The sequence below is a fragment of the Grampus griseus genome, assembly GCF_964374135.1.
Source record: "Grampus griseus genome assembly, chromosome: 14".
In the NCBI taxonomy this organism is placed as follows: Eukaryota; Metazoa; Chordata; class Mammalia; order Artiodactyla; family Delphinidae; genus Grampus; species Grampus griseus.
The window spans coordinates 37,214,946-37,234,432 of NC_139008.1; the positions used below are offsets into that span (position 1 = coordinate 37,214,946).

The 19,487-nt window shown below is 54.5% G+C and overlaps 2 protein-coding genes across 2 annotated transcripts in view; both read right to left on the minus strand.

Moving 5' to 3' along the window:
- Positions 1-187: 187 nt before the first annotated feature.
- On the minus strand, positions 188-18,836 carry CCNF (cyclin F; the record flags this gene model as incomplete). The annotated part of the gene is made up of 17 exons (XM_082670693.1): positions 188-663; positions 1,319-1,488; positions 2,117-2,244; positions 2,322-2,427; positions 4,535-4,622; positions 4,977-5,157; positions 5,439-5,562; positions 7,463-7,627; positions 9,591-9,742; positions 12,129-12,206; positions 12,501-12,605; positions 13,262-13,315; positions 13,741-13,934; positions 15,282-15,349; positions 16,292-16,398; positions 17,447-17,601; positions 18,707-18,836. The coding sequence occupies 17 exons, from the start codon at positions 18,834-18,836 to the stop codon at positions 188-190; spliced, it is 2,481 nt and encodes an 826-aa protein (XP_082526819.1).
- Positions 18,833-19,487, minus strand: part of LOC309832710 (ATP-binding cassette sub-family A member 17-like) — a gene marked incomplete at both ends in the record, with an annotated part of 91,510 nt that continues 90,855 nt past the window's right edge. Inside the window, 1 exon segment of the mRNA XM_082670694.1 lies at positions 18,833-19,231. Within this exon segment, the coding sequence (XP_082526820.1) occupies positions 18,833-19,231 (399 nt within the window).

Genomic DNA, 19,487 nt, shown 5'->3' on the forward strand with positions numbered 1-19,487 from the left:
CAGTGGGCTCCCCTAGAGAAAGAAACTTACTGCCCCAAGTTCTCCTTTCTATTCCGTGTGACTGCCACCAGGGGTCTACAGGGATCCATCTCCAGCGCCCCCCTCCCCCTTGCTAGTGCAACAGCAGCCCTGCCTCAGCAAACATTCACTTCAGCCAACATTCACTGCAGCAAACGCACTGACACACTCACAGCTTCAGAAAGCCCAAGTTCATGTCCTCCTCCTCCTCATTGTGGGCGGACAGGTTTTTCCTCTTCACCTGTTGCTGGGGAGCACAGCTCTCCGGGGGGCTTGGGGGACGACACTGTACACACGACTTCCTCGCGTGATGGTGGCAAGGCTGTGTGTTCAAGTCGCTGCCCGGGGACAGTACTGAGGTAGATCGGGCAAGGCCCCCCAAGCCATCTGCGGAGTTTGTGGGACTTGTGCTGCTGACAGAGGAGTACCCTGAGGTCGTTATGTCCTTGCCTGCCCCCCTCCTGCTGCACATAGAGCGCTCGAGCCCTGGGGTCCAAGGTGTCTGGCTGCCTGGTGCTGATGCCTGTGTGTCCTGACGCCCCTCCTCCTCCGGGCAGGCCTCCTCATCGCTTGATTCCTGGCAGCAGTGCTGTTCCGGGTTCAGGTAGACCACAGTGACATCGAGGACACCGCTGGGAGCTGTCACTATGGGAGATGGGGGAGAGGTCAGGCCATAGCCTGAGCATCAGGGTGACTCCGTGCTCGGTCAGGACCCAGGGGAGCCCAGGGTCCAGCTCTCGGCCGCACATCCTGAACCTCGCTGGACAGTCCCCTTTCCTTTACGTAAGAAATTGGGGGTGAAGTGTCTCCTTTCAAACTTGGGGTAATACCCAATGTGACTTAGGGGACAGTAGGAAGTGACAACAAACTGGCCATCTAATAATTTAGTTAATCCCCTGAGTGGACACAAAAATAGCAGTTGGAAAATCAACAGAAGCTGTCGAACTGGGCTTCCTGTGCAGATGGCTGATGAGACATGGGGACAGAGCCTCCTGCAGCCTGCCCTAGATGGGTGCCTGAGGGACAGAGCCCAGCAGGGGGCACATCTCACACAACCTTCTAGAAAGGTCTATTTCTCTGTCCCTGACCTGGTGAGGTCCTTCCACCAGCACAGGTCCAGCTGGAGCTGGGCGCAGGTTGGGCCCACATCCTATCCTCCCTGTGGGCTGGTATTCCAGGGGCTCTGCTCTCTCATGTCTACCTGTGTCCGGACACACTCTCCTGCAGCTCAGGCTGGGGGCCCTCCTGCCCGCTGTCCCCTCTGGGGCAGCACCGGGTGGTCTCCAGCCCTGGCACTCACCATCGCCCTCCTTCTCGCCCTCGCTCTCTTGGTCGCCCTCGTAGCCGGAGCAGTAGTCCAGGCTCCAGTCCAGGAAGCTGCCCAGCAGTGTCTCCTCCTGGCTGGACAGCTCTGCGGTCGGCGTGGTGACGAAGCTGCCCCTGTCCTCCTGGAGGCTGTTCTCCCGTTTCCTGTGCGGTGGGAGAGCCGGGAGCCGGGTCATAGGCAGCAGTGTTGGGAGGCCCAGTCTGGTTCTTGGCACCTGCCTGACCCTGCCCCCACGTGCTGTGAGCAGGGACAACACAGCCACCCAGGAGCTGCCCTCAGAAGCTCAGGGCAGATTTGCAGAGACAGGGCCAGCACCATGGCGAGGTTCCTGCTCATCTGGACTTTGTAGGATGGATAGGAGTTCTTTAGGTGGGTGAGGTGGAGGGGGAGGTTATTCCAGGCAGTACAGCTGGGACACTGAGATGGAAGAGACAGGGATAAAAGGGATGCACACAATGAGGGCACAGCTGGAGTGCAGGGAGTGCCACAATGTGGTGGAGCAGAGCAGTCCCGTATGGCTCACACTGGGCGTGGGGCAGGGCCAGAGCCTGAGCGGGCTCAACCTGTGCTCAAGACCACCATCCCTCACAGGGAGCCAGGCTGGAGCCAGAGAGCCACACTGGGGAAAGGAGACGGTACTGTAGGCAGTGGAGACTACCAACCGCAGCTTCAGTTTTCTGAGGATCTGCTCTCTCCCTGCTGCTCCTCAGGAGCCCCGATGGCTGCACAGGTCACGAGGGAACCCAGGCCTGGCCCGCAGGGTTCACTCACCGCTTGGTTCTCCTTCCAGAGGGAGAGCTGAGGAAGGTGTGAATGTCCCCTGTGCTGAGGAAAGACGCGGGTTCTGGGCTCTCTTGTTTCACCCCTAGAGTTGCACACAACTGGCCGTAGCTCAGCACCTGAGGGGAAGCCGGGGTCAGAGGGAGGGCCGAAGCCCCAAGGGGCCCACGGGGACCCCCCGCTCCCTAGCACCCACCAGCACCTCTTCCTGGCTGATCTCTTCGTATCGCTTGTCCTCGAATCGCTGCTTCACGGCAGTGAGAGAGACCTGCCTGTAGTCCTTGGGGGCATCGTCATGGAAGCTGCCGACAGAAGGACACGTGAGGGGTAGTGGGGGGCAGACGGTGCTGGCACCTCCACCCCAAAAGCTCCCATCTTTAGCCTCCACTCACTGAAGTGAGAGAGGACAAGACATTTTCAAAACCAGCCCAGCAATGGGAGTGAAGCCCAGCGCTGCTGTGCAGTCTGGCGGTTCCTCGAGTCACCTATGACCCCCAGGTGCATCCCCAGGAGAAAGGGGAACAGAGATCCACACAGAAACCTGGACACATATGTTCACAGCGGCACTATTCGCAACAGCTGGAAGGTAGAAAAACCCCAAATGTCCATCAGTGCACGACTGAATAAACAAGATGTGGTCCCTCCATCCAGTGGGCTATTTGTACAGTGGAAACATTATGTAGGTGAGAGGCTGGTCATAAAAGGCCCCAAGTTGTACGATTCCATGTTGGTGAAACATCCAGAACAGAAAGAGCCAGGAAATAGATGAGTGTTTGCTGGGGGCTGGTGGGGAGGGGAAACGTGAAGGTAATAGGTAGCAAGGACGGGGTTTCTTTTGAGGGCGGGGAAGATGTTCTCGAATAGATTGTGGTTTGTGGTGATGGCTGCACAATTCTGAATATACCAAGAGCCTGTTGAATTGTACACTTTAACAAAAAGTTTCGTTGGTAAATAAATATGTTTCCAGTTTATCTGGATTGTGAAAAAAAAAACAAAACAACTCGGTGGGGGGCGGGGGATGGGTGTAGGAAGGCAGCCAAGTAGCAGCTTTTGGCAGCCTGGTCAGGCACCGACCCTGCACTGGTCTGAGCAGCCTCGGGGGCAGACACGTGTTGACCTGCCACCGTCACCCATGCTGCCGTCCACCAGCGACGAGGTCTGGGCCCTGCAGGAGAAACGGGCTGCACACACTAACCCAGGAAGTGCTGACAGGCTCCCCGTGTTAGCGGGGAGGGGGAGAAGTGGCAGATGGGCCAGAGGGGCTGGTCAGAGGAATCTCTAGACTCGTGCCCAAGTTCTGATCTCATCCCCAAGGTGTAAGCAGAAGTGTCGTGTTCAGAGGCTGCCCTGTGGAAATCCAGGAGGCGGCTGGGGCAATGACCATGGGCAGGTGAAGAAAGTGCATTGGCCCCGAGAGCCGCTGGGATGCAGGGACAGAGAAGCAGAAATGGGCTGGCCTGAGGGCTCTGATAGGATGACCGGGGCCTTGTCCACCAAGCACCAAATGAAATCTATGAGGAAGAATGGCCTGGCGTGGACAAGCTGGCAGGGGGGTCTGTGGCTCGGGTCAGAGGTTGGCTTTTAGATGTGTTCTGAATCCTGGAAGTGGTTAAGTCTCCCAGGGAGCATCTGGGTACAGGCAGAAAGGCAGAATTATCCGGACCCTCGTGTCGGGGAAGGGGACTCTGAGGCAGTGTGGCCTGGCGGAGAAAGGAGGAGGTCCCTGGGGGCTTTAGCAGATATGCATGCGGTGGGGAGTGAACGTGAGACTGAGGAGTGGGAGGAGCGAGTCTGCCAGCCAAGCTGAGACAGGAGGCGAGGGAAAGGGCCAAGGTGTGTGCCCGGGGCTGCGGTCTGCCAACTCCAGAGCTGGAGGCCAACCTGTCCTAGACTGAAATTACCACTGGTCAGGGAGACAGTCTCATTTTTTCTTACGTTCCACTGCCCATGGAATTAGGTTTGGGTTGGGGGGAGCTGCTGCCCACACATCAAATGTTAAAAACGTATGAAATAAGCAACATGGCCCTGGAATTTCTAAACGTCAGTCCTGAGATACGCGGCTCACGCGGGTAAGGTCTGAGTGTCTTGACAGCCCTCACGTGAGAGCAAATTCCCCCTGGACTTGTGGTATTAAGGACACATCCTCTGTGTGGGGGGACAGTTGGGGGGTTGTGGGGGGAATTGCTTCCTTACACGCTTACCACTTTTTTTTTTTTTTCGGTACACGGGCCTCTCACTGTTGTGGCCTCTCCCATTGCGGCTCTGGACACGCAGGCTCAGCGGCCATGGCTCACGGGCACAGCCGCTCCGCGGCATGTGGGATCTTCCCGGACCAGGGCACGAACCCGTGTCCCCTGCATCGGCAGGCGGACTTTCAACCACTGTGCCACCAGGGAAGCCCACGCTTACCACTTTTGATGAAGGCTTAAGACACAGGGGATGAGGTCTTCACAGGAGAACCCAGTGAGGTCCCATAACCGAGTGGTCCAGGGCTGTGCTGGGGAGGAAAGCAGGAATAGTGGGGCCGTTCTGATGCCCACTCATGCCCCACAGCCCTGATGGTTCTGGGATGGAGTTTCCTAGGGCTCAGGGTTGAAAAGGCCCCAGGTACAGAGCATGCGTGCTCATTGTCGACAATGTGGGAAATATTAAGCTAGAACTGTCTCTAACCTCACCCCCAGACAATGGCTTTTAGTCCATTCTGGTGTTTCCTTCTCCAGAAGATGAACACACTTCTTTTTCTCCCTCCAACCCCCCTGAATTTGAGCACTGGCTCCTGACTCCAGGAATCCCCCGGACCACTGGCTCAGCCCATGTTCTGAGTGGCTGGTGGGGAGGACCAGCTCCTTACTCTGCCCATGTGTCAGCCTCGCCAGGAGCAGGGCGGCTGCAGCCAGGTGGGCCGGGGCATAGGCGGCCAGGCTGGTGTGCAGCAGGGAGAGCTCACAGAGGAAGCTGCACAGGTGCTGGGTTCTTGGCGCCATGGGGACCAGCGTCAGCAGGACGTCCTTGTAATCGACCACAGTGGGGACCTAGAGGGAAAGGGGAGGCAGACGTGGGGTCTCAGCACACAGAGGGCCCCTCCACCCACTCGGTGGGGAGGCTGGACCTTAGAAACACCACCCTCGGCGTGGTCAGCCCAGCATCTGGCCCGACTGCTGTGCACGCCAAACAGCTGTGGCCTCGCGCCCTCTGGGTCCAGGAGGGCTTCCCAGAGCAGGGAAGCTCAAAGCCATGCAGATACCCTCTGCCCCTCCATGCCCTCACGTGACCTCAACTTTGATTCAAAAGGAAAAAGCAAGTGGTCACTTACTCGAATCTTCCCTTCCAAGGCAGAGATGATCTCTCCCATCATCCTCACCAGGTCCTCGTATTTGTACGTGTTGTCTGTGAGCCACACAGCCTCCCGGATCGTCAGGATCTCTTTGCTGATGAACCTGGAGTGTTAAGAAGGGGTCTGAGCACTGAGCCCACTCCCCTTAGTGGGGTGATCACTTTAGGCTTCAGTGATGGGGTTGGGGGGGTCCAAAGAGTGGACCCTGCTGCCCCTAGCCACTGAGGGGAACTGAAAAGGTCAGATAAGCCTATCATGGGGGCTGGAAGGGAAGGGGGATTAGTGTCACAGATCAGTGGCAGTGAGAGCTGCTGGCCTGCTAGGCATGCAGGTGTTTCTGCAAAACGCACCCACGAATGACATGATCGGTCAATCCTCTTAACGACCTGAGGGATAAGGGTTCACCCTGCCTTGTGTCAGCTTCTATGGAGCGAGTATAAACAGCTTTAACCCAGAAGGCAGATGAGCCAGCAGAACCAGAGACAGAGGTTGTTTGAAGGTCTGGACCCAGCATGGGGTCTGGCCATGGGAACTGGACTGTCCTTAGGCAGGTGGTCACGCTGTTCTCTACTCTCCACCAGTTCCAACTATCAGGGAACACGCTAGTCCAGCGGCCTGCCGAGGACACCTCCCCACACAAGGGTGGACTGGGACCGGGCCCTTGGCTGCTCTGTCATGGGGACTCTGCAGCTCCCGTGTTTGCTGTTGCCTGGGCCAAGAGAGAGGACAGGAGTTGTAGGCACCGCAGGTGCTGGGGGATGTTATGTGAGTGGGGCGGGCGAAAGCCCTGTGCTCAGAGCAGCGGCAGGTGCTGCTTTGAGAGTGGATGTAGGGGCATCTCGGCTTCTAAAAATCTTTTAAAGCAATTATCATCTCATTGCCAGCAGCCTGTGGTCTGGTAGTACCTCAGTCTCTCATTGCAAGGACATAACTACGCCATTTGGATCCAGGGAGGCTGGGGACCCGTCTGTTCAGCCCTCTCTGGTGACAAGACCTGGAACGCCGGGTTCCGAGAGCACACGAGAGGTGCTGGACAGCGTGTGGCATTTGCTCACCGACTCTGAGCCCACGGACCCTGCTTCCACAGCCACCTAGAGACCCCACTTCCCAGTTCCCGTCGTGGCCACATGACTGCGCTCACTGCAAAGGTGGACCTGGTGGCCTCAGGGGTCATGGCAGGTAGCAGAGAGCAAGTCAGGACCTGGGCCTCCTTCATGACGTCATGAAACAGATAAACCATCCCAGTGACACAAGCCTCTGGGTTACTGTGCAGAAGACAAATCAGTCTCTCCATAGTTGACACCACTGTGTGCAATGAGCCTGCTCCTCCCTCGAAAGCCTTACAGATAATGATGTTGGTCTGGAAAGCACCACCCAGGGGAGATAGCAGACCACGTAGGAGAAGTCTGCTTTAGGAAAACAAGAAAATGCAAAATGTATGCTGGGAACTGCCATCCACATTGTGTCCAAAGGCAAAACTGGGTGGAAAGGTGGATTTAGGTAAAACTTAAAATGGTCTGATTTGAAAAGTCAGAGCTGCTGCAGGGGTAGGCTGCCTCTCTGAGGACGCATCCTGCCCATGTGGTTGGAGGGGGTCTGTGGGGAGTTGGGGATGGGGGGCACATGACACTGATGAAACGCAGGTCTCTGGACGCAGAGTTGAGAACCGGACTGGCAAGGGCAGCCGCCTGTGACCCTCCCTCATCGCTGTGTTGCCCCCAGGGGCCAGGGGAAGAGGGTTCCAGCCTGAGCCTGCCCAACAGAGGCCACGTTCTGGGTCCTGAGGCCGCGTGTTGGGATGAGCGGCTGCCCACACACCAAGGGTCAGCCTTGCCACCCCCGTGTGGGTAGGACCACTTGGCGTGGGCACCCCCTAAAATGAAAATCCCTGTCATAAGGAGGTGGGGTGCTGAAGGCTTGTTCCACTGAAAAGCCAGCCTGTGAACTGGGCAGCGCCAGCATGCTGTGTTCCGTCTGCGGACCCAGCCTGGGGGGTTTCTTACCGGGTGCACATGACCATGCAGGCGATGCCCAGCAGCTGGAGCCTGTACCGGGGCACCAACCGCCTCCGCAGGTACCGGTCCACGCACTCCACGGTCAGGTGAAGGCACAGGCTCGAGAAGTCCTTCATGGTTGCAACCTCTACCAGCCAATCGATGAGAATGTACCTGTGGGAAGAGCACCATCCCTGAAAACCAGGCCAAGCCTTCATGAGTGTCCCGTCTCCCATTCCTGCCCGGCCATCTGTCCCGAGGGGTGAGCGATCACTTTAGGCATCACTGGCTTATCCAGGCACCTGTCCAAGGCTGAGACACCCTGTCCAAGGGGGAGGCCCCATGACTCCCAACTTTGTTCCTGGGAGGCAGGTGGGCTGCACATTTGTGTACTCTGCCTCCCCCACCCCGGGACCCCCAGGCACTGGATAAGCCTGGACCGTTACTTGTAAGGGAGCAAAGCAGGTCTGCTCTGTGGACCTGGGACAGGTCACAGGACAGGAGAAAAGTCAAAGTTTATCGTTCTGCAAACCTGTCTTCTCTCTGAGGAACTCTCACCCATGGGGTCATTTATCACAACCCTCCGCAGTGGAGCAAAGAGCCAGGAATGCATCTAAAGCAGGATTCCCTGAGCCTGTGTGCTGGAGTTCTCAGTCACCCAGCAACCATGATGGAGAACTTGGGCCGGCAGAGCCAACAGACATAGGATCCCTCCTCGACGGGGCTAAAAGCCGGGCCAGGGACACAGATGTCACAAGGGGATACTGCATGCAACATCAAGGATGCCCAAGCATGGTGAAAGCCTTTTTGCACAAGGGAGAAGAGATGGGGAGAAGAGAAGCAAGAGAGAAAAGAAACGTGGTGGTGAGTGATTCTAGGCAGACAGGAGGGACTGCTCCAGGTGTCAGCCTGGACAGGAGCATCTTTCATAGGCAGAGGAAAGGAGGGAGTGCTGGGGCCGAGTTGGGGAGGGGAGGAAGGAGGAGGGATGAAGGGGAACAGGCTGGGGAGGAAGACACGCAAGGCCAGGTGTTTGAGGGTTAGGGGCAGAAGAGGAAGCTTCCTACGCAGACACCTTTGACAAGCTCAATGATCTGACTTATAAAAACAGACCAACGGAACTGTACACTTTAAAATGGTTAAACCTGAAACTAATGTTACATGTCAATTATAACTCAATAGAAAAAAGGAAGAAAAAGTCAGCTGTTGCTTTACATAGAGGAAAATGTAAAGATGCTCAACTTGGGGATTGAAATGATATTATTGCAATAAAACTACTTTAGCTCTTGAAAAGAAAAGAAAGGTTAAGTTTATGTTAACCCCCACCCCCAGCACACAAAAGGAATAGCAACAGTCCCTGGCTCCCGCCGCCAAAAGAAAGGCAGACTGGGAGGGCACGGCGTGGGGCAGGGGGCACCACCCCCAGCACAGGCACAGGACTCAAAATCACAGCAGCTTGGTGACATTTAATGTGGGAGCCAAGGACACTGCACCCCCTGCTATGAGTAAAGACGGAGCCTCTCCAGGGAAGAGAGCTTACCAGGTGCTGGGCTTTGTCTGCCGCAGTACAGCCAGAGCCTGCCCATTATAAATCTAAAATGTATTTGAAATCTCTGGTGTAAGCTTAAAAAATTATTCACATTTTCCATTTTACTCTCTAAACAAGTTCTGTGATTGAGTGTAAAAGTGTGTTATCTCCAAACCTCGAGGGAAAATGGACCTGCAGGAAGAGGCAGTTTGTGGGGTTTCTGAGGCTACAGGCACATGGCAGCTGCCTCCCACACTCCCGCACGCTGATGCGCGTGATGATGGGTTGGAAAGAAAAGGTGTTTTCTGGCATCATTTTTGAAAGATGTTTAGTACGGTTTAATATAGTCTGAGACTTAAAAAGGAAAACTGGAGAGAGCAGACATTTATGTGGGAAATTTTTCTTTTCAAAGCCCTGGATAACTTAGGCATAACTGGTTTTAGAAAACACACACACACACACACACACACACACACACACACACACACACACACACACGGATCCCAGTGGGGTTGATGACGCAGGGGCCCTGTGACAGGAGGCTCAGCTGAAACAACAGACAGACCCTGTCACGCGGAGACGGCTGTCGCTCTGCCTCGGACCCCTCACCTCATTGTGTCATTGAGTCCCTTCTGCACAGAGAAGACCCTCTGCTTACTGACAGCGTGGGAGGCCTGGAACAGCTGGCAGACTATCTCGTTGGAGGTTTTCGCTTCCAGTCCGAGCTGGTTTCCGTGTGCACAGGCTTTGGCTAGAGACAGCTGAGGACGAAAAGACTCGAGGGATGAGCAAGGGGTTTTGAGGTTCCTGCTTCTGAACGCGAGGAGGATTCTGCCTGTACATACACTGGCCCACTTAAACCTTCTAAGCCTTCTGAAACCAGGAGGGCCAAGATTTTAATCTTTTGGAAATAAATAATATATCACGATAGAACATTTTAAAAGGTACAAAAGGTGCATAATGGGATATCAGTTGACTTCCTGCCCGGCACAGCTCCACGGCCAATTCCAGTCTTCTGCCAGCATTTTCTTTTAAATTAAGTTTGTTTCTGCTCACCACTCCCTAGTGAAAGCTGATGCTCTGGGGGAGGCCACGTAGCACAGTGGCTGAGAGCTGGCTGGGGGCTCGAATGACCCGGCTTTAAGACCTGGGTCTATGTGTGACCACAGGCGAACTGGAGGCTTCACTGCACCTCAGTTTCCCTTTTCACCAAATGGCACAACAGCAGCTGCTTCGGCAGATGCCGTGAGGATTGAATGAGATGCACGAGCACCTTGCTCAGGACCCGCCGGGGCCCTCCAAGCCCTCAGTGGTTACTGTTGACCATCTCTACGTATTTCCTTCCAGAGTTTTCTATGCACTTGTAGCAGTGTGCATGTGCATTTGTGATCACGGAACACACATGTTACCTTTTCTTTGCCTGCCTAACGATTAACGTGGTTCTTTGCGATAGGAGACTTCTGTAAGCGTGTTTTCCTTGTTCTTCCTTTGAGGGGGTTTCTGTTGGTTTTGTCACATTGAGGGTCACCTTTGTGCAGTCTTGTGCACCTTCTGCTCACTCAGTCGACCCACAGGCGCTACCTGTGCCCAGGGGCTTTCTGAAATTCCTGCGCGCATTTTCACACACACTAATAGGAACACTATTTTTTTTTTTTTTGCGGTACGCGGGCCTCTCACTGTTGTGGCCTCTCCCGTTGTGGAGCACAGGCTCCGGACGCGCAGGCTCAGCGGCCATGGCTCACGGGCCCAGCTGCTCCGCAGCATGTGGGATCTTCCCGGACCAGGACACGACCCCGCGTCCCCTGCATCGGCAGGCGAACTCTCAACCACTGCGCCACAAGGGAAGCCCTTTCCTGTACTTTTTTTTTTTTTAGGAACACTATTTTATCACGTTTGCCGGCAAAAACTGCTATCATTAAAAATGTATATTTTCAGGGCTTCCCTGGTGGTGCAGTGGTTAAGAATCCGCCTGCCAATGCAGGGGAAACGGGTTCGATCCCTGGCCTGGGAAGATCCCACATGCCGTGGAGCAACTAAGCCTGTGTGCCACAACTACTGAGCCTGCACTCTAGAGCGTGTGTTCTGCAACAAGAGAAGCCATGACACTGAGAAGCCCGCGCACCGCAACAGAGTAGCCCCCGCTTGCCTCAACTAGAGAAAGCCTGTGCCCAGCAACAAAGACCCAACACAGCCAAAAAAAAAAAACAATAAAAAAAAGCCGAACTGTATTTTCAGAAGTTCCTAGCTATCCACTCAAAAACACAAAGACTACGTGTATATGATTTGCTAGTGTGATCAGGCACGATCTCTTTAAACGTGTGCCTTTTTGACTAGCAGAGAGGTCAAACCTGCTCCGTATTTTGACTGCTTGTATTTATTTCCTCTTTTTTGAGTACCCTGAGGCTCTGTGAACTTCTGCAGGGCCTTACTATTCTTATTGATTAGCCTGAGCTTGAACTAGAACCACATTGTTCATTGTTGTATTTCTTGTAAACTTGTTAAGTGCCTTTTTGGACATAAACATTACAACGTCCTGTGATGTGTCAGGCGGGCCATCCCTCTGTGATTTCTTCCCTAGCTTTTAAGGGCAGATGACTCTCAACCCCCAACTTGGTGGGGTGACAAGAGCAAGTGTCTACCAGCTTGGCAAAGGGGGACTTTCTTTGATTTATCTTAAAATAATGACTTCTTTACAGCTGCACAGGGAGAGTGTCTGGAGAACGCCAACTACAGACCCCTGATGTCCTGGTTCCAACACCGGACAACCTGGTGAGCAGGTCAGATAATGAGAAGAGGACAGCATTCCACACACCCATCTGCTCTAAGGAGCTCTAAGTTCTGTAGCCAAGATGCTTTCCCTACAGGCCAACTTTTTTCCTCCCTTTTTTTAGGGAGCTGTATAAATTTTGATGCAGATGTAGTCCACAGCACTTAGAAATTAAGTGGCTGGCTGTCTTAGATGGAACTGGCAGAGGTGAGGAAAGCGCTTCTGGGCTCTCCTCCCCGCACACCCTAGAGCTGAACTCCCTTAGATTCAGTTCCAAACCCTGGGCCACTCTTACTTCGTCCTGGGTGGGAACCTGGCAGTGTTGCCCCCACGGTCCCCACGAGAGGAGGCGTCAGGACAAAGGCCAGCTCCCAGCTCACCTGTGCTTCCCAGCAGCCTTTGGCAGCAAAGTCCCTGAGTTTCCGGAAGCTGTGGAGGCATCGTCCGGGATCTGACATCTGTCAATGGGAGAGTCACCATGCCCTTACATGGTCATATCTCTGGAGAAACTCAACCAACCCACAGTCTTCTTAAATGTTCCCCCTGACACCTCCAGAGGGTCCCCAGCTGTGCTTTCTTCCCAGCCCTTTATCCCCCAAATGGTGGTGGTCGTTTCAGGGGCAGTGCTGAAAGCAGCCCCATGACCAGCAGCGACCCCGGCTGCGGTGGCAGAACCTTGTCCACGGGCTACTCTGGAGATTGTGCCTTTGGCCAACATAATCCATTCTTTCCCCAGACCTAGGCCCACTCACATCCATCTTTCTGTCACTTTCCCAGAGGAGGTACGAGCTGGTCAAACACCCCTGATTAGCAGACTCTTCAAACAGGTCCCGGGCCTGCTTCTGTTTCTCTTCATCCTAGAATAAGTACCTCTAAGTAACCACATATACTGTTCTCATCTTTAATAAAATGAGTTAACTACATTAGAGTAAAAACAACTCTGAAGATACATGATTTGACAACCAACTCGTGAAGGCAAGCCCATGAGTTCTGCCCTCAGGCCCTGCTTCCTCCTGCACGAGGTTTGTGCTGGACTCGGCTCCCGGCACTGCCCGGACGGTGATGGGGGAGGGTTTCCCAAGGTCTTCCAGCTCCTCGCTCATACTAAGTGTCCCTCCCTGCTGCTGTCAGAGCACCTAGCACCAGGAGCCACCACCTCCCCCAAGACTGCTGCAGACGGGGTTCCCGAATCACAAGGCTCACTAAGTAGAGAAGTCTGCGTGAGTAGTGGCAGGGAGCCGCCAGTAGCAGAGCCGTGAGACAAATAGACCCGGGGTCCTGTCCCGCTCAGACACTCTTCCTGGCTCCACACAGCCTCACAGACAGGGCTCATCTTGGCTTTGAACCCCGGAAGCCCCCTTCTGCTGCCTTTCACGCAGTTCCTGATTCTTGGTGCTTGAAGCTGCCAGAAAGGCGAGCAGCACAAAAATGCAGACCCGCTGTGCCCTGTGTGCTCACCCGGGCCAGGACACCAAACAACGCAGGGCCCCGTGGGATGGTGGAGGGGACTCACCTCAAAAAGACTCAGCACTCTCCCCAAGCAGTGCAGTATGGACGCTCTGTGAGTCTAGAGAAAGGAGGTGGAGGAGGAGGGGTGACTGTCAGCGGACAGAACTTCCCGGGGACTGTCCCTCCGTGTGCGGGTCCTCCTTGCTCCCTGCCCAGCCCCTCTGTGCAGAGGACCGCTCCCTGATTCCAGGCCTCCGCCAACTGTTTCACAGAGTCTCAGTCCTGCCTTTCCAGCAGTTGACCCGTCTGCAGCCCAGCCCCTCACCTGATTCCCCTGACCCTGGCTCCGAGGCCTCCTCTCCTGCTAGTCATTAGCAGATGCTCCCACATCCACACTGTTTTCTATGCCTCCACTGCTCTCGGGTCCCTGACTTTACATGGTCCACAGCATCTCCCCTCAAAGTTTTCTCACCTCCCGGGACCCTACGGGGCTCAGCCCGCCCAGCACGGCCTGCCCTACTTGCACCCCTTGCCAGGACTCACTTTCTGCAGCTGGCACTCCATCCTGAGGCTCTCGTGAACCACGGCCTTGCAGCAGCTTCCGGACACCGACCAAGGTGGGCGGATGAAGAGCCAGATGAAGGGCGCGGCGCCCACATTCAGGCGCTCCGTGAGACTGAAGAAGCGAGAGGCCTTCAGCCCGTTCACTTCCGCCCGGGCCTCATCAGACACAGACACTGAAGAGACGGACAGAACACAGCCCGGGATGTCTCTGGAGGAGGGGTGTAGGAAGTTCCCCAGTCTTTTTGGAAAGTTTAAAGCCTTAAGCCGCTACAACGTGAAGTTGCTGGTGTCTTAGGACAGAAGAGCTGGGATGGGGGCTCCTCCCTTTTCTTCCCATGTTTTATGAACCAAGTGCCCTGCGGCCCCTCCCAGCGGCCTGGATTCCGAAGATCTGGGAAGGTCCCCCCCACGTGGAGGCATCAGATGCCCACCCTCCCTCCTGTGGGGAACTGCTGCTCAGACCCCTGTTAACGGGTAGGGGTTTTCTTTGTGGGGTAATGAGATGATGGCTCCAAATTGAGTGGTGATGGCTGCACGACTCTGTGAAGATACCCAAACCACTGGACTGTATACATTAGACAGGTGAGCTGAGTGGTGTGTGAATCTTGTCTGGGCAAAGCCATCTGACAGGAGGGTGGGCGCAGGATTGCTCATCGTCTGCAGGTCCAACAGTCCTGTCAACCAGCTGTGACCAGGGTGACCTCTCAGTAAGACGCCAGGTCTTTTAGAAGCAGAAAAATGGCGACTATACCCAAGTCTTTATGCATCTCGGGAGGTGGGACAGGATGAACTGCAGGCTCGCTCCTTAGTGTGCTCAGCAGACAGGCAGGAATTGGGAGAGAGGGCCGCACCAGGTTCTTTCGAGGAGCACCTGCCCCTTAGGGGTGAAGGAATCTAGGTACCAGGCTGGCTTTGACCTGTTTGTACTTGCCTCCCACTTGGAGCCTTGGCTCCCTGTGTTACTGACACTTGGCATCAGGCATGCTTTGACCACTGCCCCAGGTTCCTCAGATGAGCTGTGGCCAAGGAGAGAAGCTGGGGTCTACGCATGGGCTGTGGTGTTAACTAGGCAGCCAGGGAGGGCTGGCTTGCCTGAGTAGTCCCCATTCTGAGTCTCTGCTCAGAGTCACTCGTTGTCAACCGAAATTAATGGTTCATTAAACAAAGAGGCAACTCCCCCAAACTACAAAATCAAACTTCATCCATGGGTCCCTGAACAGGACACCTCTGGCACAAGCTCCCCAGTGGGGACGGTACACAGCCAGACACAGCAAGAACAGCGACTAAACTGCTGACACGGGCAAGAGCTCATGCTTGTTCTATTAGGTTTTTTGTTTTTGGCTACACCACACAGCATGCGGGATCTTAGTTCTCCAACCAGGGATCTAACCTGCGCCCCCTACAGTGGAAGCACAGAGTCTTAACCACTGGACCACCAGGGAAGTCCCTCGTGCTTGTTCTAAAATGTCAGTACCAAGTGGGGTGAGGCCAGCCCCAGCACCAGCCCCTCGAGGACTTACGGCCTTCATTGTAGAGGTAGGCTATGCCCAGCTTCACAGCAGCTTCAAAATTCCCTTTTTCGGCAGCCCTAGAACATTAAGAACATGAAATATCACATGATTTTATTCCATAAAGGTTATGTTCCACCACAGCACTTAAAACTACAGTACTTATTTTCTGAACAGAAAATATTTTTGGCAATGCAGCTAAATATCAATTATCCACGACATGCTACAACATGGATGAGCCTGGAAAACACACTTGTGAAAGAAGACAGACACAAAAGGCCACATGTTGTATGATTCCACTCATATGAAATGTCCAGAAAAGGCAAATCCATAGAGACAGAAAGCAGGTTAGTGGCTGCATAGGGTCTGTGTTACTATAGGGAAAATAGGGAGTGACTGCTAATGGTTATGGGGCTTCATTTGGGGGTCATGAGAATGTCCTAAAGTTAGATAGTGTTGATGATTGCACAACTCTGTGAGCATACTAAAAACCATTGAGTTGTACACTTTAAAAGGGTAAATTGTGTGGTTGGTGGACTATGTCTCAGGCAGCCTGCCTGTGACCACTGGCATACTGCAGCTTGCAGCCCCTCCGGCCCTTCCTCTAGGTCCCAACCCCGGCCGGGGAGGTGGGATCAGCCAATGAGTATAATGTAATAGGATTCAAATCGCATTGTTCTGACCAAAAGAAGAGGGCTGAGGAAAGTTTCCACATGCAGGTGACCTGCATCTGAGTCACACACAATGGGTCACAGCTCAAGTGGACCCTTCAGAAGCACTGCTGTGACTAATGAGAGTCAGGCCCGTGCTGGTGGTGTGGATGACCCATGACTGTGCTGGAAGTTGTGTGACTCGATGGGTGAGGTCGACAGCCCTCAGTCACTCCCTGGGGGATAAGGTGTTGGCGGGAGCAACAAGCAAGAGGAAAATCATTCCCAGGTCAGGCCTTGAGACACAGACTGGCATAGCAGGGAGGCCCAAAGGTAGGAGAAAGCCACGCTCTTCTCAGGGTGCAGAGATACCTTTCAAAGAGCTTCAGGTTCTTTGGAGAAGGCCACAGCTCCTGGAAGCTGGCACATGCCCACACGCTGGCATGGTTATCCACCAGGTACTTCAGGTGGGAGTGCACCTGAAGAACAATGGAAGAGGGGGAGTGGTGGGACTCCAATCAAGGGACCTCCCAGAAGCCCTGCTTCTGGAGCTCTTGAAGACAGGGTGTAGACAGATGTAGGGTCTCCTGTTTCCCTCCCCACCCTAGCAGTAAAGGCCCAGCCTCTGTGTATCAAAGTAACTAACAATTGCTTTGAATAGAGAAAAGAGCCCAGAAACAACTTTCTCTGTGGCTCTAAAGATGGGGACAGTGGTCCTGGAAGGGGGAATAAGCACCTAGGCTAAGAAAGGGGATATAATGCTATAATACCTGCAAGGATCAGGGAAATCAACTCTAATGGGAACAGGTAGGTCAGAAATCTGTTTTGAGCTCCTTTACTTAGGGTCTTGCTAGTGGGAGCAAAGCTGGGGCCTGCAGGTCAATAGGGGCTCTCAGAAGAGACTGAAACACATGACAGCAGCCTCAGGTAGGACTTCTGTCCTGGGTGATAGCAGGAAGTACCCAGGCAGGGGGCCCTGAGCACAGGTGAGCATTTTAAGTGCTAAAGCTTCCACTGCCATTGGAAATTCAGCACCCATGGATATTATGAACGCAATGGAGGCAGGTTTGGGAGTCAGAGAAGTGGGTTCTTACTGGTGTTCCCCCACTAATTTGCTGTATGCCCTTGGTTAAATCCCTCAAAGTGAGGCTTCAGTTCCGAAATCTGCAAAATAACTCACAGAGTCTCTTTCAGTGCTGAATATTACATGGGCTTTGTCCTCAAGAACATACTATTTTTCTTCTTAATGCTATCTTATTTCTTGAGGGAGGCAAATTTCACTGCCATAAAAGGGTATTTTCTCTGTCAAAATAAACATTACAATGAGCAGACTCAAACCTTGCTGTCCTATGTTTTAGCTTTCCTGCAATCAGAACAACCTTAGGCATCTATTACCAATATCACCATTGTTTCCTCTACCTTCATTTGTAGCCAAAGTTTTTGCTCTGACATTTAACACACGAAGGCTTCATGGTACAATATAACCAATGATGCCAAGCCTGACACTATTTTCATCTGACAACTTACAGCTCGGACAGCGAGGATGTCTCCAACAGAAAGCCATTTCAGGATATGAAAGAGCACATCTTCAGGGAGACTCAAGATCGTTAGGTTTCGGGGTCTCCTTCTTATTCTCCGCTTTGTAGGATAACAGAAACACTTGGCACACCTACAGTGGATCACTTAAGAAAAAAAATCAGAATGGTCTAAGTGATGTGTTGGAAACGAGTTGTGCTGATATGAAAAGTTACATCTGAACATGATTTAACAGTTACTGTCCTCTGCCCCAGCCATATTTACAGTCTTAAACAAATATTAAATAAAGGAGCAGTAGTGGTACAGAAGACATCATCATTCATTCAAATATTCAATAAACATTGATGGTGAGTAGTAATCATGTAACCTGGCTATTGGGAAACCTTCTGATCCAGAGCACAGATGACAACCAGGAAGGGGGAAAAAGCAGCCAACGCTGATGATGGTTAGCCTTGCATTTCACTCTCAGGGAGGCGCCTTGACCCTTACTGATCTCTTTGCTTCTATCTGCACACAGGACTAAAATGCATACTGTTAATAAGGATCTATGGACTTGAACAGTCTGGTTTTCAAGTCCAAACTAGGAGGGTCCACCCTGCAGAGAAGCCAAAGGTGGACTTGGAGGCCAGGCCTGTCCCAGCTCTGCGGATGTCAGAGCTGCCCAGCCAGTCTCAGTGTCCTCTCTCCCCACAGGAGGTCCTTCTAACTTCAACTTCAGCAAGTCTTTGCTGAGTCTAAGCAGACGACAGAGAAGCTTGAGGCAGGAGGAGCCCATCACCTACAATTCACCTGGTTTCCCACCCGTTCCTTCCTCCAGTCCCGACAGGAGGTGGCTGCTCTCCCACCCGCACGACTCCCTCCTCAGGGCTTCTTCCTGCCCCCCTCCCCTCGCTCTTCACCTGGGTCTTCCCATCATCAATTAACATGCTGCGAAAGCCAAGCGTACACGCAGGGCGACCGATCCCTGCGTTTTACCGCATTTTCCTCATCCTCTTGCTCTAGGACAGCCACGATAATAACCACGGAAACCTGAGCTGCGCTCACGGCCCTCGACAGGTGACAGACCCCGCGCGCCGCTTTCACCGCTTTCACGCGGAGCAGGGCGCTCCCGGGCATTTAAACCACGCGCCGAGCGGGCGCCGCCGGGAAGACACGCACCCCGGGCCGAAGGGCTCGAGCCAGCCCTGCTCAGTCTCGAGGCCGCCCCGCCGCGCCCCGCGCCCAGCGCTCACCGCCTCCGCTCCCCATAACCGTGGCTGCCGTCGCTGCCGTCGCCGGTATCTCTGCCAGTGCCGCCTGCCGGCCCAGAGCGCGACTCCCCACGCAGGCGCAGACCCGCCCGCCGCCCGCCGGAGTTTTCAAATGCACCAGGCGCTCTCATTGGCCCGCCCGGGGGGGCGCGCGCCACTGTTCGGTCGGGCCCCGCCCCCTCCCCCCCACTCGGGCTCGGACGCTCGCGATTGGCCGCGCCAGGATGCGAATTCGAACGCCGGCTGTTGATTGGTAGAGCTTGCGCGGCCGCCCCGCCTCCCCGGCCCTGGCGGGTGTCCCTAAGGAGCGTGGCTCCGGGCCTGGCTGCAGCAGTGTCTCTGAATCCGCTCCGGCCCGCGTGGACCTGGCCTGTTCTGGGCTTAGGCCTTGTGGTTGACTCGGCGGCAAGAGGTCCTGGCGACCGGAGGCCACGGCGTGCAATGGTTTGTCAGTGAAGGTCTGAGCGGACCGGCCGCGCCTCCGAGCCCGGGGTCTCGGAGCGGGGACCCCGACGTGGTCTTCTACCTGCGGGGACGCAGGCTAGCCGGCACCCGCGGGCTGCGCCTCACCGAGGCTGGCCCTGACCTTTCCGACCCGCACCCCGAGGCCGCACGCCCTTCTTCCAGCCCTTGCTTCAGGCGAGGAGACCCCTGGTTCGGTGGCCGAGTCGCTGTTGGCATAGATCGTAATGCAGAAAGTGGAGTCCAGAGACCTGGTGCTCGAAATCTTCATTGACTCATCCAGCACGTTTGACTCCTTCCTCCCTTGAAACGTGGCTCAC